The sequence below is a fragment of the Leptodactylus fuscus genome, chromosome 6 (assembly GCF_031893055.1).
Source record: "Leptodactylus fuscus isolate aLepFus1 chromosome 6, aLepFus1.hap2, whole genome shotgun sequence".
Taxonomy (NCBI): domain Eukaryota; kingdom Metazoa; phylum Chordata; class Amphibia; order Anura; family Leptodactylidae; genus Leptodactylus; species Leptodactylus fuscus.
The window spans coordinates 120,964,653-120,983,737 of NC_134270.1; the positions used below are offsets into that span (position 1 = coordinate 120,964,653).

Here is a 19,085-nt window from a genome sequence, read left to right on the forward strand (position 1 = left end):
ATGTCTACTAACAGGGTTATGTATCCTGCCATATAAAAACTCAGGCTACATACATCTTTTCTACCCAGAAAAACAAAGAGAGAACCTGTTGTACCTACCCACCATTGGTACCTACTGTATGACGGATCTGCCACTGTGCCTTGTAGCCTTGGCACTTGTAGGTGTCCACTTGTATGTTCTCCTACTATTTCAGTGGAGCAGAATTACATATACATGGTTAGCTCTACTGATAGGATCAGTGTCGGTCTCACCCTGATCAGATGATATATTTGACATCTTAAAGACTGCACATAAACATTAAGTGTAATAAATGTAACTGGGTAAGATAGCTGGGTTTACATTCACGAACACTGCTGTTTGATAATGTTATCTACTATATTATGTACCATGTTAGAGGGGTTTTCATCTAACAGCCTTTTATGTCATATCAACCCTACAACTTTGGTGAACCTACCATTGTGAATAGTAACCTGACCCCCTCTATTCTCAGGACTGTTGTAGGATATCATCCACCAGATGTTTATGTATTGCATAATGTCATGGAAAGACTGTCATTAGTCCTCTGGAAATGATCATTATTAAAGCCACTATATTGTGAAATATTACGCTGTCATGTGGTTTGTTCCATGGATTTAAAGAATACACTGTGCTAGTGCAGGGCCTGAGAGAGAGGTGCATGACTTCCATACTTTGTATTCTCTGGACCCCTGTGTCATTCTCCCTCTGTGTCCACCACTTCAGATCCTACAGAGGTTGTCACGCAGAGGTGAGATGTATGTTGTGTCATTATACGGTATATTCTCAGGATAACAACTTTATTTAGCAGCTTTTTTGTAACAATTGGCCGCCTTCACACTCCATGCACTACGGAAGACAAACATAATCTTGCAGGATTCTACCCCGAGCACAAAGAAGACTCCAGACTTCCACTTCCCAGATGACTTCATTACCTAAGAAAAGGAAGAAATGAGTAAGACTTAGGAAAGAGAAATGAGCTACAGAAGATAAAATATGTTCCTCCTCCTCTAGAGGTCCTCAATGCACTATGGATTCTTGGAACTGTTGTCTTTGTATATACTGAACGGAACGCAATGTTGGGAACTTCTGTATATTGGAAATGCATGGCCCATATTTACTTTACTGTTATTTGCATAAATAGCAACTTGCTGAGTTATTGTCACTATCATAATTGTTCCTAGTATGATAATAATAATATATTTTTATGTTTACTCCATAAGCACATTTGTCATGTACATATCTTAATTTCGGCAGCTCAGAGTGAGCGCTTACATCTTCAGCCATGTTCAGTGTTGTTAGTCACATGCTGTGACGAAGGTGCACCGAAACGCGTAGCTGTGTCGTGACCTATCTTCACTATTTTAATGGATGTTCAATAAAGTGGAAAGTTTTAATTTTTACAACATTGGATCTTTGAAATTTTCTTCAATCTGGTTGGAGCCGAATTTTATTCACATTCGTTGTTAGTGATACTTCATTTTTAGCTTTAGAATCCACTGAAAGGGAATCTGTCAGCAGCAAATTGGTTGTAAATCTAATCCCAGGACCCGGTAGAGGGGATTCTACATTTTACAAATTAATGGAGCACCAGTTTCATGTAAATTGTCATTTTAATTGTATGCAAATGAGAGGAAAGTGCTTTGTGGCTATGCCTTAAGGGAGCCTTCACATGGAGTAAATGCGCGTGTATTTTTGCAAAATACACATGTAAAAATAAGACTCCGATTGACTTCAATAACATTTTACAGGCGTATTTTTACACATGTAAAAAATATCATTGAAGTCAATGGGAGTCTTATATTTACACATGTATTTTTCGTGTAAAAATACACGAGCGTTTACTCCGTGTGAAGGCTCCCTTAGCCTGCCCGGGCTTTGGTGTTAGCGGGTGTCCCAAGCGAAGCACTTGTCCCCTCATTCACGTATGAAAAATAGTGACTTACATGAAAATAGGGCTCCAAAGCTGAATAATAGAGGCATATATAGACATTGTAGAATCACCTCTATGTGGTACTGGGACTAGACTTATAACCAATTTACTGCTGACAGACTCCCTTTAAGTGAATGCTAAAGCTAAAATTCAGATATCACTATCAACACTGAACATGATATATTCCTTTTCATTTATCCTACTCTACGCCATACCCTAGTTATAATCATGAAAATAAAATTCTTCATTGGTCCTAGGAGGCAACCATTTTCCTTATTCTTTATCTTTCAGTACTGGTACTTGTGAAACAAGAGCCTTGTTTTGGCTGTTTTGTCTTTGGCTTGGAGGTTACTTTGAGTAATAGATACCTTCTTCTCCCATTGCTTAGTCTGAAATGGGAGGTCCGTCACACAACCCATCCATTCTTATAGAAAACACACCACTCTTAATGGCGTTTTCTGGTTCTAAAATATTGATGAATCGACTTATCTGCAGAATAGGTCATCAATATTATATCAGTGGAGGTCTGACACCTGGGACCCCTTCAATTCAACCGTTCAAAACAATAGCAGCGCTCCTCTGTTCCTATACAAAGTATAGCACAGAGCTTGGTGAGTATTGAAGAGGCTATAGTGCCCTTCCGAATGCTGTGGTCTCTTCAATCAGCTGACTAGTCAGGGTGCTGGGTGTCAGACCCGCTACCGATCTGATATTCATGACCTATCCTAATGGCAGGTCATCAATATTTTGGTCCTTTAAGGAAAAATCCACAGTTATACAGTAGAAGGGGGTTAGGAAGGGATAAACTCCTATCCACAAGTGACAAGTTGACACTGTGATTTTCCCACAATGACAATAGGCTACGACTAAGGAAGTGTTTTCCGAAACGCGTTAGCTAGATACAATGTGTTTCATTACGTGAACTTGTCAAAGCATGATGCTTATTACAAAGAAGCTTGAATTTTAAAGAATTTTTCATTAAAAGTTAATTTTTATTGAAGAAAGTGATGCTGGATCTTTTACACTTCAATTTTTCACAATGTCAATAGGCCACATTTCCTGACCCCCAGTAATAATGATCACTTTAGGATGTTGAGTAAACATACGTGTGTCATGGCACATGACCATATTGATGTTCAAATCCCCATTTTGTCATATTATTATGTATTTATATTTTACAGACCTTTACATACAGTACAGTATACAGTGCACGCTTACACTTAGGATTGTCTTCATCCTTTACATACCTTGTTAAGCAATGGTGAAGAATCTGGAGAACATTTACTGCTGAGACAGGATGAGAGGTACACGGGCACCATCGCCTGAAAACTCCATTGGTGAGGTCCTCTGTCCAGTACGGACGTTGAACATGGGCAATGTGGAAAGGGGTCGAGGAACATCCCTATTGGAAGCCATGTTCCGAAGCTCTTCCGTGTTGGAGAAGATTGACTGTTGGTGAACTAACTGGATTCTGGAAAACATAATTATTCACATGTAATAAACTAACAGATACAGCACTATGGACACAGATGGTTACTGGTAGGTAGATAGAGTCCCTAAAGTCAGTCCCCTATCCACTCGCACACACCCCATGCCAAAATATTTTCAGCTCTAGTACTGGGAACCAGAAGTAGTGTTGAGCCATCAGGATCAAGGGTATATAGTATAGTTATTTCTGGTGGCAGAGGTGGTTTCTAGGTAGTAGAGCCATAACTAACGAGTCTGACAAGGTATGTACCCATACCTGAATGCTGGAAGGGCTACCTACATAATACTCTGGCCAGATGAGGATATTTCAACACAGGGCTACGGCAGCATACCTAATGATGTCTAATGAAGGAATTACAATGTCTCAATGAAGTAATAGCAGTACATTCAGTTTTTACTATCCCTAGCTTTCAGTATCACTAATAGTAAGTCTCAATGGAAATGGGCCCCCCTCGTTGCTATATCTGCTACCATAGAAGTTACGACCATGGTCATGAGATTTGTCAGCAGACACAAATCTTTGAGATTTTTCTACGTTGTAAAAAGGAATTAAAAAATAATTTAAAACATCAGAAAGATATAGAAAGTACATTGCAAATACTTGGTTTTACATTTGCTGACTATAATCAGAGGTGAAGTGGATGAATTAGTCTCGCAGCTATCGCAACGGTGCCAGGTGCAGGGGAATTATACTGGGTGTTCCACTAGGATAAGGCGCGGGCAAAACTCCCTGAATGTGAAATGTAGTGCTGTAGGAATGAAGATATAAAGAAAGTTGGCAGAGGTTCTGGTACTTACTCAGATGTCTCAGCATCTCTCTTTTGCCTTAAAATATAAAAAACAACATGAGATTACATTTCATGCAAGTTATAGAGGTATAAAGATATAATAGTGTAATAATAATTACCATCCTCATTAAGATACCTTATAATATCTTATATAATCGGCATGAACCACAGCTCTATTGTTTCCCTATACTTCATCATGATCATGAATAGCTCCCTCATCATCAACACAATTACCATTGTCACTGATTATGATCCTTAACACCATGTCAATGATAACTAACACCATGTTCATAACCCCTAACACCATGTCAATGATACATGTCACCAAGTCAGTGATACATATCACCATGTTAATAATCCCTAACACCATATCAATGATAGATATCACCATTTCAATAATCTCTAACACCATGTCACTGTTACCTATCACCATGCCAAATATCATATAACTTTACATCAAACCAATCATTTTTAACACTATGCCTCATGATCTTTAACCTTATACCAATAATCTCTAAAACCATACCAATACTCTCTAAAACCATACCAATAATCTCTAACACCATACCAATAATCTCTAACACCATACCAATAATCTCTAGCACCATACCAATGATCAGAATCCCTAACCCTACGTCAATCATCATAATCCCTATAATCTCCATCATCTCATTAACGACTATGCTCCCTAATAATACACCAGTCTTTACGATACATAACACCACCTCAGTGATGACTGTTGACCATTAACACTGTAGTATCTATAATGAACCTACAACACCAATACTCATAATCCTTATCCTTTAAATCTCCTTGAGTGATTCCCATTGTAATCCAAGATGTCAATCCCTTCATCATCCCCCATGTTTCCCGGGTCTACACTGTGATCCCAAAAACTATATCTTCCATATCCTAATCAAAGGCATTTTCTCAAAGAGACCCTACTATTAGTGAGAGATGGGGAAGCACACTCCAATCTGTTTGATAGGGATATACTGCATAACTACCACCATTTTTTCTATGGGGTTGCCAGTTAGCATATCTGTAATGGCTGGTCTTCAGCAACCGCTTAGGTCTTTAGTGCAAGGCTAAACTGGTTCATAGTGTATGTCTTATCCTAAGAACAGAATTGCCATTTTCCCTCTCAAACCCTACTGGCATAACTCATTGCACATGACCAAAACTCAGAATGGGTTGCCTAGGCCTCACCATTAGAATTCATACTGAGGGCCTGCTGCACAGCCAACCAATGCAACTATATATTATAAATTTGGTAGTCTGATAAGTATTTTACACAGGTGGCACATATACAGCCATGTATGACCATATGGGCACATATGAAAGAACAAAAGGACGGCGCTCTCAGGTCCAAAGGAATTTATTCAAAAAGAAGATTGCAATCTTCTTTTTGAATAAATTCCTTTGGACCTGAGAGCACCGTCCTTTTGTTCTTTCATTGGTGCATCCTCCTGGTTTTTGACCAGTGTTATAGAGACGTGCTGCCACTCTCACTCTGACGAAGCCTAATATTGCTGAAAACGGAGTTGTGAACGGAGTCACAACCCGATCAGGTGAGAGGCCACCAGGTCCTGAGTTCTTTTCATAAACACCAGATAATTCATCTATATATTTATAATAGACCATCTACACTATAAGTGTGCTCGGTGTCTCTCTATTCTCCATATGGGCACATAGGCTGTCTGAGATACTGCATGTTGTGCAGTAAGTGTACTATTCCAGGCACCATTCTTACAGGAGTTGAGGAGCTCGGGGCCCAGAAACCTCTTAGCCTCCCTGGGTCAAGGGCCAACCGAAGAGTTTACCCGCTCCTCTGTGGGCCAATCTGAGCCTTGGTGGCACAAACTACTTTCATAATCTGCTTCAGCATTGACATTTATTGCATTGCTTCTCAGTACTTACACCCCTTCCCTGCGGCAGCACATGATATAGGACAGCAGGACACACAGCAACAGAGCGATGAGAATGGGGAGTAACATGGTCAGCAGGTAATCCGGGAGGAAGTTAGTTTCACCTAATTCCTCAGAAGGGGGGTTAAATTCTCCATCCCATTTCAGTGGCTCAGACATGAGAGGAGTAGGAGAGGGTCCCAACTCATCTATCTGAAACAGAAATCATCACATATGTCTGGATTATTAAATGTTCCGAACGATCAAGCGGTGGAAGAAAAGCACGGAAATGTACTTGTAAATTTTTTTTTTCAAATAAAAAAAACTATATGAATTATCAGATTTACTGATTTGATGCTAGATTGAATAATTTTCCCAGATGCTTTTTTTTACTTTGCATAAATAAAAATAATTAATTCTTTTTTCTTTTTCCTAACAAATAAATACATAAAAGTGCATCATTTTCATGAGCACTGGAGCCTTGCAGCACTGGAGCCCTGGGTTTGAATCCAGCCAGTGACATCTGAAAGGAGTTTGTATGTTCTCCCTGTGTTTGCATGGGTTTCCTCCAGGTACTCCGGTTTCCTCCCACACTCCAAAGACATACTGATAGGGAATGTAATTGTGAGTTCTATATGGGACAGTGACTGATAATATCCGTAAGGCGCTGTGGAAAATGTAGGCATTATATACACAAATTTATCCCTTTTACAAAAATATGACCCTTTTTGTGTAATATTGTGTGAGCCAATGCCACCTGGTGGCCATGTTCAGTACAACACCTGTTACTCACCAAGGTCACATTGCACCAGTCTATGCTGAAGTCACTTGCCGGTAGTTCAGGACATAACACTGGTCTCTTCCCTTCTTTGCACTGCTGTCGAATCTGCGGCTTTTGGGTTTCATAAAGGCACTCCGGGAAGGGAACAACAGATCCCACCTTTACAAACACCCTGTACAGAAGCAAATGAGCTGACTACATACAGATCTATACAGAGTCCGTTGCACTCAATGATAATATGCAGTAAAAAAAAAAGTTATATAACCATTGATATACAGTATCTGTGTTGGCAAAGCCGGGTGAAAACTAATATTTCCATTTCTCCCAGACTTATGTGTTTTTATGCCGTGGTGTATCATTGCAGCACTAGGAAGTTGTGCCATTCTGGAGTCTGGAAAAGCTGGGTAGCAACTCCCATTTTTTAATAATATTTGTCACCTAGCTTTCCCAGATATATACAGCCAATAGCGGTTCTCCTAAGAGCTTATAATTAATTAAACATTTTAATTAGTAAATTCTGACTGTCCTTTAAAGATGGCATTCCTGGCATTATCCTGAATGTAATTAAAGGCACGCTGTCAAGTAAAAGAAGCGCGGACTTATGTTGATGGCAGCGATGTTAATGACGGTTAATGCACCATGGGATTACTTTCTGAGTGGGAACAATAATACTGCACAGATGTTGCTGCTGTAGGGATTATACAGATGATTCTGGATCTACAACCTCTTCTGTACGGTATACAGAAAGGTCAGCATTGGGCGCCAACACGTGGCAGCATTACAACTCCCAGCATGCCCTGACACTTACATGCTGGCGAGTCACTGACTGAAGACCACTGACATAAAGAGTCTTACACTAGGGTCACACTACTTGTTCAGGTCCACATGGGGAGACCCTGCCCGCTTAAAAACTGGTTAACCGTGGAAACCCAAAGACCCCATAGACTATAATCCTTGCAGGACATTTCCATCTGCCGATTTTAGGTGAAATCTGCTGCGGGGTCTCCTACGAAGACTCCAACGCAGATGTGAATTCAGCCTTAGGCTTTGTTCACACTACCAGTGGAGGTCCAATATGATAGAGTCCATAAAAAAAAAAAAAAAAGATGCATGTCATAACGGATGCATCTCTCATGAGGCAACCTGAAACGACCGCTTCAGGCGGCGCTATGCCGGGGCCCGGGGGGGGGGGGGGAGGGGTTGAGCGGCATTTTTACTGACCTAAGCCAGTCCAGGACAAGCTGTCCTGGAACTGGCTTAGCGTCACAGTCTCGGCTGCCCGACACGGGAAGCGAGCGGTGGATTGGGGAGGCCCTGTGGACGCAGCGCTGCTTTAACTTACCTATTAGCAGCTCTGCTCCAACAGCCACCCCTCACGCTTAGCAGAGAGCAGGTCCTCTCCCTGCCTGCTCTCTGCCTGCTAACGCCGCCCCCTCCTCCCAACACGCCTTTGATGTGGCCACGCAATCAGGCCCGCACCCGAAGTGTGCCTGCATCCTACGCGTGGGGGGGGGGGGCGCTCTGAAGACCGGACAGAGGACCAGACCAAGAAGAACAGGGAGCTGCAGGTAAGCGGACACCGGTGGGGGGGGAGGGGGTTAATCACTACACAGCGTGGCGTCCAAAAATTGAAACAATTTTTGGACTACATGCTGTGTAGTCAGGGGTGAACCTAGCCTTTTTGCCGTGTGTGTGGGGGGGGTGGCGGGGGGTTTGGGATTGGGGGGGCGGCTTTCTGTCGTCCGCCTGAGGCGGCAAAAAGGCTAGGTTCACCCCTGGTAACAGATATATGTATTGTGAAAGTGAAAAAAACGGACACAGTAGGCTCTATTCAGATTATGTTTTTTGCTTCCGATAAGAACATTTGTTTAACTGTTATAAAAAAATGGACACAAATGTTTGCAAACTGATGGTCAAGTATTTATAACCGTTAGTGTCCATTAACGTGTGTTATACAGTCCGTTTTTCTAGGAGATTTTATTAATGGATGATATAATGAACAACCACCCCTTACCATCTGGTAATTATAACAGATTTTTGACAGATCTGTTAGTGTCCATTAATGGATACTAACTGCGCTCACTAATAACGGTAATGTGAACGTCACCCAAAATGTTTTAGCTTTTGATACTCTAATTGGCGCTGCTGATTCAGTATTAAGGAGTATTTACTGTATAGGGGGTATATCAATTATTGCTTTATTTTTGGATTAGCTCCCTTAATCCCACCTATTCTACATCATCTACCTACACAGCGGCCATATTTGTTATTAGATGACCACTGGCAAGATTTGATCACACAGAAGGTTTTTTTTCTCTCTTTAGGGTTGTGTTGGATCTTGTATGTCATGAGCTATTCAACACAAGGGAGTATACATCTGTGTATATGGCATTAGATGGAACATGCCATCATTTTTTGTCTGTTAGGTTTTTCAAGAATGCAAAAATTTGAAACAGGGCCCTGATCTACCATGTGTCATTTGTTAGGCTACTGTCTTCTTATATGGCAAATGGACCTCAGGGAGCCCCACTGGTACAAGGGCCTGGGTACAATCTCTATAGGTACATGGCTGTTTCCAAAGGGCAAAACAAAGTAATATCTATGTCCACCATGAGGGTGAGTAACACTTGGTTAATTTAAAATACCCCTTTAAAACCTTATTAAAGGTGTGACTGCAAGTAATTCAGTCAGTGTGCTAGTTGTAAGTTTCCCAGCTAGCATATTGAACTATTAACTATGGTCCCATACCCACACCCATGTATTATTACAGGTCCATGTAGAAGGTCATGAGCCCAGGGCAAAGCCCAGGACAGGTCCTATACCACTGAAGGAAATCAATGGGTCTGTGGAGTCACGGGTGGCACATGAATATCATCAATGTGCCGTGTGTGCTATATTTCCATGGAACCATTCTTCCTGGACACGTTCGTGTGCACTTTGCCTAAGAGAAAGAAATCATTGCTGACCGCTCTGGCAAACATCAATATCTCAGATCTCAGGTTTCCAATCCCTGTGATTACTTGTTGAATTGTTAAATTCTTTGCCGCTTTCTATACATACCCCTCTTTCAGTCCGGGCAGTGGTAGTGGCACTCTACCCCCTCGGTCCAGCGCTGATGTGACGTTAATGACAGAAAGTCGTTTGGTGTTCCAAAGATCCTCCAGAGGGACCTGGAAGTTGTGCCGGGCTTCTGGTGGGAGCATTTCTTCAACATCCATATTGTCAATCAGAAATTCAGCTTCATATGGTGGTGGCACATCTTTAGGAGGATTAGGTAAATATACAAAGCATGGAGAAGGAAAGAACAAGACAATGATGTGAGGGTCCATTAAAATCCATTGTTCTGTCCATAGAGGGCAGTATTACGGTATTTAGTGAAGTCACTTCTTGTCTTAGCACGTCATACTTTGTGCATTACTAAGAAGGGAGTATAGATGAAAGCTGCTGTTAGGGTAAAAAAGAGTATTAAATATGTGCACTATCCCAAAGCATGATGGGAGCGAAATTCTGTATATTACACTTAAAAGAAAAATCAATTAACCTTGGAATGTTCATGTTATTCAGTTAGGCTTATTGCAGGGCCTGGGGGTGGGGCGGGTGCATGCTATAGGGATTTAAAGGGAGGATCCCTGCATAACACATTATATTAGTATTAGTCTGCCTGGAGGGTTCCATTAAAGATTTGTGATACGTCCGGCTCTTAACAGGATGTCTCCACCCCGAATCTAAAAATGAATGTTTCTAGAGCTAAACTTAAAACCACCACTCCCCATACGATACTCACAGAAATGAAGTGGGGTTATTTTCCTAGACAACTTTAAAGGGAGTCTTTTACCAGGAAAATAGGTATCAAACTAATAGCAGTACCTTATACAGTGACGTCCACACTTTCCAAAGATGTCTTTTGTATTCTGCATTGCAGCTCCATTTTCATGAAAATCAGCATTTTATTCTTAAATGTAAATTAGCTGGAAAAGATTTTAGGGGGGGTTTCTTCTCCCGCCAGGGCTTCCCTCTGCCCCAGATAACTGTGCCACCTAGCTTTGTTTCAAATTGATTCAGTGACATCTCCCACTTTGTCTGCAGTTATCTGGAGCAAAGGCTCAGCCGGAGAGGAAATGCCCATAAAACCCTTTTAAGTTAATTTGCAACGTAATAAAACACTGATTTACAAGAAAATAATGCTGCAATGCAGAATAAGAAAGGCATCTTTGGAAAGAGTAGAAGTCCATTTATTTTCCTGCTGACAGACTCCCTGCCTTTAATAAGTAGTAGTACCTTTGACTTTAGAATGTACTGTACAGTTCTATATACATGCTCTATAAGGGCACAGCTAGATGTCATAGTGGGGGGGTCTCCTCATCAAGAGCCCCCTGTGTTGGACAGAGCACAGCAACTGGAAAAGCAGTGACAGTGAACAACGGATGGAACAAGCCCAACTGTAATAACTCTGCACACAGCAGTATATAGCGCCTACAGTATAACAAGCCAGGATGACACACTTACCTGTAGCAGAAAGAATGTTGAAAACGATCTTTTCTCTAAGGATTTCATAGGTGTTGCGGTTGTATACAGTTACCTGAAGCACAATAATTGAGAAGGATCAGGGGAGTTAGTAAATCTGGAGGTGACTACTGCTATGACTCAATTCTAAATACTGTACCTCTATGACATGCTTGTCAGGTATGGTTGGGGAGCCATACAAATATGCACTGTGCCAGGGGGAACGTTGGGTATAACGCAGCCATCTAGGCAGGTCAGGAAACCCTACCAAATTAGCACGGAAGGAAACGGGGTGCGGATGACCTGTTAATACAAAGGACAGGAGTACGCCACTTATTCTATCATGTATACCTGTATTATCACATTTCCCTTGGGAATGCTACCTGCCTGCGGCACAGGATCTGTACTTATTATTGTAGCATATACATTCCAGTTACTTAAGAAAAAAAACTTAGAAATTGACACAATGGCAAGTTATTCGTAAAGCTTCTTTATGGGACAGGAAAATCCAAGTGGATGTCCAGTCTATTATAATGAAGAGCTGCTGTATTCTGCATTCAGACACAGTAGAAGGTTTCTGAGTAGAGCTCCCCCTATCTGCATTGAGGACACATTGATCATCGGTTGCTATAGTAACAGATGTAGTCGCAGTACTTTCTGGCAGGCGGAATCCACTTACGCTTTTCGATTTGAACAGCAGATGGCGCATGTTTGATTCTGATGTCTCTGTACAAACAATACAACACTGGGATAATATGAAACATTCTCCGATTTTTGGTTGTTCAAACGTTAAAGAATTTCTGGTTACACTCTCAATCCCAAATGAGTTTTATTATATTAGATGTATTTATTTATTTATTATATGTATTATATTTGTTGTTAGAAAATTTTATTATTAATATATATATAGTTTAATGTCTCCTTGCAGTTGTTTTTAGTTTAATGTCCCTGACCAGTGACCCCCACAGTTTAATGTTCCCCTCCAGCTGTCAGAGGACATTAACTCTAACTGGGACATTACCCAAAATCCATGACCAGGGATCTGGGACTGTCCCACTGAATCCGGGATGGTTTGGAGGGATGCTACTGTAAACCCAACAGATGTTATGGGCCCACTAAAAAAATACAGGCTGTAAATGGTCTTCTGGTCCCATGGTTTGAATACCATTGCTACGCCAGCAAAATTTACATATATCTCTCTGGAACAGACATTACATGTGTTGTCCAGAGTTCCAGATTGTCTATCAGCCATAGCCTCCTTCCTCTCCTCCCACTTTCTCAAACTCAACATGAAGAAAACAGAGTTCATCATCTTCGCCTCACTTTGTACAGCCCCTCCACCTGACCCATCTATTACAGATAATGATGCCACACTTACCACAGTCTCACAGGTCCAGTGCCTTAAGATAACCTTTGACGGATTTATCATTCTAGCCTCACATCCAAACCCTCAACACCTCCTGCCTCCTCCAACTCAAGAACATCCATCAAATCCGCTCCTTCCTCATTTCTGAAACTATAAAAATGCTAGTCCACACCCTCATAATCTCTCACTTAGACTACGGTAACATCCTTATTGACAGCCTCCCAGCACATTATCTCGTCCCCCTCCAGTCCACCCTTAACTCTGCCACTCACTTGATACACCTCTAACCACCAATTTTTTATCAGCATTCACCCTCTGCCAATCCCTTTACTGGCTACCCATTGCCCAACAAATAGAGTGTAAAATGTTAACACTAAGAAACAAAGCCATCTACAACCTGTCCCCTCCATATCTCTCTGACCTAATCTCCAGATACCTGTCCACAAGTAATCTACGATCCCCTCAAAACCACCTACTCCGCTCTGCTCTTATCTGCTCTTCACACGACCGTCTCCAAGATTTCTCTCATGCATCCCCCATACTCTGGAACTCCTTACCAAGACACATAAGACTGACCCCCACAATCACAGGATTCAAGAGGACCCCAAGGACTCACCTACAACCTCCAATAACACTACTGTCACCACAACACCATCTGAACAGTCTCTACCCTCACTGTCTATATCTTCTTTCTCTCATAGATTGTAAGCTCTTGTGGGCAGGGCCCTCTATCCCACTGTGCCAATTTATACTACTGTTAGTATTGTACATGTTTTAGGTATTGTTTGTAAAGCTTCACATGTACAGCACCAGGGAATTAATGGTGCTATATAAATAAATAATAATAATATAAGAAACAATAGGGATCTGATTACCTCACAGCCTTAAAGGGCATTACATAATTTCTTACAATTCTTTACCATGCTATATAAAGAATATCTTTTGAGTCTTAACAGACAATGAACTGATCGCAGGTTGTCATTCTCAGCCCTCAGTTGTAATCTGTAGGGGAACTCAGAGGCAAGTGTTCAATAACACAGCAGCACCACCACAGGATAAATGAAGCTTTACACCGTTCCTACTAAACACGGATGTGCTAGGTCCTCCAGAGCAAGAGATGCTCTTTGTTTGTGCTCTGCTCTGACTAAAAGGTGTTATTGGCTGGAAGAACCCCTTATAAGATGTTATGCATGTAACCCCTGCTAGGGGTAAAGTAACAGCAGTAGACAACACTGTACAGACACCCTGGATTACCTATCCCAGCCCCCCCCCCCCCCCCCTTCTCTGTGCCCCTGCCACCTAAGGAAGGAGCTGCAGAGGATTGGGGGAGAGGGGGATTGTGGGTCAAGGAAAAGCAGGAAGAAAATGAGGGGACCACATGGTTGGGAGAGCAGAGAGTCCAGCACCTACAGACACAGGGCAGAGCTCCAGGGACACTCCTGCCAGCACAGCAGCTAAGACCAGCAGAGGAGGTCACCCTGCAGCTAGACAGCTCTACAACTTGGCTCTGGAGAGACCCCTTGTCTCATCACACAGGCGGACCCTGCCCCACTCCACCAGGACTTGATTGCTGCAGAGCCAAGCAGAATTCTGGAAGTGGATGCACCTATGTTTCTGGGAGTTGTGAGTAGCCACTGTGAACTGTGTTATAGACTTGTTGTGGGAACTATTTCTGAGGACAGTAATCCTAAGTGCACCAACGGTTCCAGCAAGCGTGCCAACGCCCGCGGCAACAGGGCCCCAACTGATGGACTGAGTTATTTATGTTGCTGCAGCTTTATTAGGGTAGATTTGGTACGTGCAGCTAGCAATGTGGAGTGTGTGTGCCAACTTATCTGTGTGAGAGAATTATGTACGATCTGTGGGTCATTGTACATTAATCCTGTGTTCCCCAGAGTTTAGATTATTAGGGGATCCATTTATACTATTATATCCGCCAGGCCTGGCATGCATTTATAGCTCATGGCTACAAAGGAGCAACCGCTGGATTGTTATGTGTTATGTTATATGCTATCTTACCTTTTACTTTTACAATTTGCTCTCCTGTGCACACTCCTATTTACTTCTATCCCAATAAATATTCCCCGGTTGTTTTACCCCTATTTCTGTGAGTGTGTACTGAGCTTAGGCAGGGGTTTCCCGAGTCAACCCCTGGCAGAAGAGGACAACCCTCCTGCCTTCCTACAGAGCTCCGAGAAAGATTCAAGTGGAGGCACTGCGCCATAGCGAATTTAAAGATACACACACCCTTCCTATAGAGTGAGGTCTGAAGGGGTGTTATATGCACTATTGTAATATCCTAGGCATAGACCATCAATATTACAAAAATGGACAACCCCTTTAAATCAGAAAAGCGTTAATGAGTTTAATAAAAACATTTATTGTCTTTAATAGTTTTGGTGTCTGTCTGTGACTCACCAGATTTATTCAGGAAGTGCTGTTGGTAAATCTCCGCGTCCAGCTTGTGTACAAATAGTGTACCCACCGATGGGTAGACATTCTGATCCCCGAAACAACCCAAGAGACAAAGCCAGAGCGATGCTAAGGAGGAAAAAACCAAGTGATGTCAAATCACATTACATTTTACTTTGGGTCATTGGTTAAGTCTGAGACTAAAGCAGAAGACGAAGACTATTACATGCTGAAATATCCTGCTGTATCCTAAACCCATATACAGACACTGTAAGTATGACCACTTTTAAAGTCAAAAATTCTCTATGGTTATTTAAATCAGAGTTTAGAATATTTTATAAAGAGACATATGACAACTCAAAACTAATCGTATTGTAAGGATCCATGGCTCCAATGAGAGACTGTGACTGCAAGTGATGTCCTTGTGTGACACAGATCACTAGATAGATAGATAGAAATACAAAGAATACAGAAGCACTCTGCACCCAGCACCAAGACATATATAGATTTAAAAATACATGACTAAATATATATATATGTTCTTGGTATACATATTTGATAAACTGCAAAAGCCCATCTACTCCGACAAGGCAACCTCATTTAGACCTACACTAAACAAACATATCTCTTGGGCCCAGAATAGGTCTACGATAGATAGATAGATAGATAGATAGATAGATAGATAGATAGATAGATAGAAAACAGATGTTAGATACGTAGACTAAAATATACAGATAGAGTACTTCATAATGTAAATTCTATCAACATTAGCAGTCTCTAAGAAGTTCAATGGCCTGTATAAAAGCACACACTATATACATTGATATATGGCACCTTGCACCATTGGCGGCTGGCGCCTTCTGGTTAATATATGCACAAGCACGATTTGCCACTCAATGGACTGAGCAGATTTATAATGAAACTAGTCCATAAATAAGCTCTTTAGGACACTTAGAAATACACTCTCATACGCCCACACATGCATCAATTTATTTATAACCCATAGATATATATAGAAAGCTGTCACATCTGAGACTGTGGGTTATACCAGGAAAAAAAGGAGATAAACACAAGACAGGGGGATAGACACAGCGAAGGGATGATGGGGAGAGTAGGCGTTAGGAGGCAACAGAAGTTTGGAAGTAATGTTAAAAAGGTGACAGAAATAGAATAGGAAATGTTAATATAAGCAGAAAACTGTGAGTAAAGGACATAGAAGAAGGTAGAACACGACACACATAACACACTCAGTACAGCTAGGACATGCCTGTCAGACGAGCGACACTCCGAGATGCCATATCTTCTTTGACAGTGGAGGGGATGGACACTACAAGAGTGACAATGCCAGCTGGAAGGGGAGGAGAGAAGTAAGCGGTGGTGACACATGGACAGTGGCATGCCTGGGCCTGACTGCAGTATCTACAAGACCCATTTGCCTGACAAGCAACTAATAAGATGTCTACACTGGAGGAAATGTAAAATAAAACCAACAAACGCCAAGGTAATATTAGTTTACTCATTACAGTGGCATTAGAGGGGTGGTACACATCCTCTAGTTAGAAAGTGCCCCCAGAAATAAGGTGATCATATTTGCAGCCCCATCTATCATCTAGTGGTGAACCCAGCAATAAGTGTTCTGTTTCCCTGCAGCACTAACGCAGATCAAATGAGGTATTGCATAGTGCCCAATAAAAAAAATTGTGCTGGGTCCTCCAGAGAAAGATGTTGCTTATGGCTGCGCTTTGGCTCACTGAAACTAATAACTCAGAATACTTTAATAACTTTTTTTTCCTTTACCTGTCTCTAATACTTATTGGCAATTTTCTCCAACTATGATATCTAGTAAGATAGTGCAGTGAAGGAAAGAAGGGACTTGGAGCTCTGCCATAATCCCAAACAAGCAGGTCCCATTAGAAATAAATAGATTAGAGCAGGGGTCGGCAACCCCTGGCACGCGTGCCAAGACTGGCACGCGAGGCATATTTTGCTGGCACGGCAGCCAGCCTGCAACTTTCATACAAATTGAGAGAGAGAGCGCGTCCCTTCAGTGCTCTGCTATAGAGCTGAGGACACGCCCCCTTCTCTCACTGCCCACCAATCAGAGGTGAGCCTCTCACTGCACAGGATAAGGGCTCCCTGGACCTGCTGCTACATGTGAGGAGGAGCTCCTGCCGTCTGCAGCCTGAGGAGAGAGAGGAAGCTCCGGGAGCAAAGTGAAAGTAAAAACACCAGGTACGTGTGTTACTAACTATTATCATTAATGTCAGGCATTTGGGGTTATTACTTTAGTGTTAGTAACCCCATGTGCCTCACATTAATAGCAGTTAACCCCATCATGTCCCTCACATTAACCCTGTGTGGCTCACATAAGGGTTACTGATGTGTGAGACATATGGGGGTACTAATAAAGGACCTATATAATGAAGATATTCACTTATTACCTCCATATGTCTCACATATCAGTGTCCCTTATATAAAGCACACAGGGGGTTAATGTGAAGGACATGATGGGGTTAACTGCTATTAATATGAGGCACATTGAGTTAACCTGTAATGCACATGACCAGACTCTATCTACAACTGTGGATAAAAGTACAGACCTATATATTTCAATTGACCCATATATACAGCCATTATTTTTGTGGCTGTGTATCTGGGCCAAATTGAAGAGCTGAAAACTATTGAGCAGGTCCTATATGTGTCCTATACATCCCCTATATCTGTCCTATACATCCCCTATATCTGTCCTATACATCCCCTATATCTGTCCTATACATCCCCTATATGTGTCCTATACATCCCCTATATCTGTCCTATACATCCCCTATATGTGTCCTATACATCCCCTATATCTGTCCTATACATCCCCTATATCTGTCCTATACGTCCCCTATATCTGTCCTATACATCCCCTATATCTGTCCTATACATCCCCTATATCTGCCCTATACATCCCCTATATCTGCCCTATACATCCCCTATATCTGTCCTATACATCCCCTATATCTGTCCTATACATCCCCTATATCTGCCCTATACATCCCCTATATCTGTCCTATACGTACCCTATATCTGTCCTATACATCCCCTATATCTGTCCTATACATACCCTATATCTGTCCTATACATACCCTATACGTCCCCTATATCTGTCCTATACATCCCCTATATCTGTCTGCATTTGCAGCCCTGTCAATTCATTTTTAACATATAGGTCAGTGAAAACCACATCCATGCCATTTGTATGCAGGAGGCGTAAGGCTGAGGCCCCACATTGCAGAAATGCAGCATTTTTGTTGCAGATTTTCATGCGGTTTATTTCAACCAAAGCTAAAAATGGCTACAGAAGGAATGGGAAATATATAGGAAGCTTCTTATACGTTTCCCTTCTGCTTAATCTACTCCTGGCTCAGGCTCAGAAAAACGCAGCAAAATATGTAACAAAAAAAGCTGTGTTCCAACAACGTGGGGGCCTTAGGCTAAAGCCCCACGTTGCAGAAACAGCTTTTTTTCGTTGCAGATTTTGCAGTTTTTTTTTTTTAGCCGAAGCAAGGAGTAGATTGAGCAGGAGGGAGACATATAAGAAGCTTCCTATATATTTCCCATTCGTTTTCTAGCCATTCTTGGCTTTGACGTAAAAAAAAAACGCAGCTAAATCTGCAATAAAAAAGCTGCATTTTTGTAATGTGGGGCCTCAGCCTTAGTGTGATTCTATTGGGTGGTGACACTGTAACTAGATGCAATTAAAGCCAAATCCAGTTCCTGGGCACCAGTGCGGCCACTTTGTTGAAAGTGTGACACCCATTAATTCCTGGCTGGGGTTTTGCTGTTACTGCACCGCCAGGAACTAAAAGTGACAAATTAATCTGCGTTTCACTTAGGGAGCGTTCAC

The 19,085-nt window shown here is 41.8% G+C and overlaps 1 protein-coding gene across 1 annotated transcript; it reads right to left on the reverse strand.

Annotated features, from left to right (window-relative positions):
• Positions 1-780: 780 nt before the first annotated feature.
• Positions 781-16,539, reverse strand: SGCA (sarcoglycan alpha). The gene is made up of 10 exons (XM_075278363.1): positions 16,461-16,539; positions 15,200-15,322; positions 11,576-11,718; positions 11,419-11,491; positions 9,973-10,171; positions 6,925-7,084; positions 6,145-6,344; positions 4,235-4,261; positions 3,196-3,419; positions 781-950 (listed from the first exon to the last, which is right to left on the reverse strand). Exons 1-9 carry the CDS (start codon positions 16,489-16,491, stop codon positions 3,230-3,232), a joined length of 1,146 nt encoding a protein of 381 aa, XP_075134464.1. The 5' UTR covers positions 16,492-16,539; the 3' UTR covers positions 781-950; positions 3,196-3,229.
• Between the last annotated feature and the right edge of the window lie 2,546 nt (positions 16,540-19,085).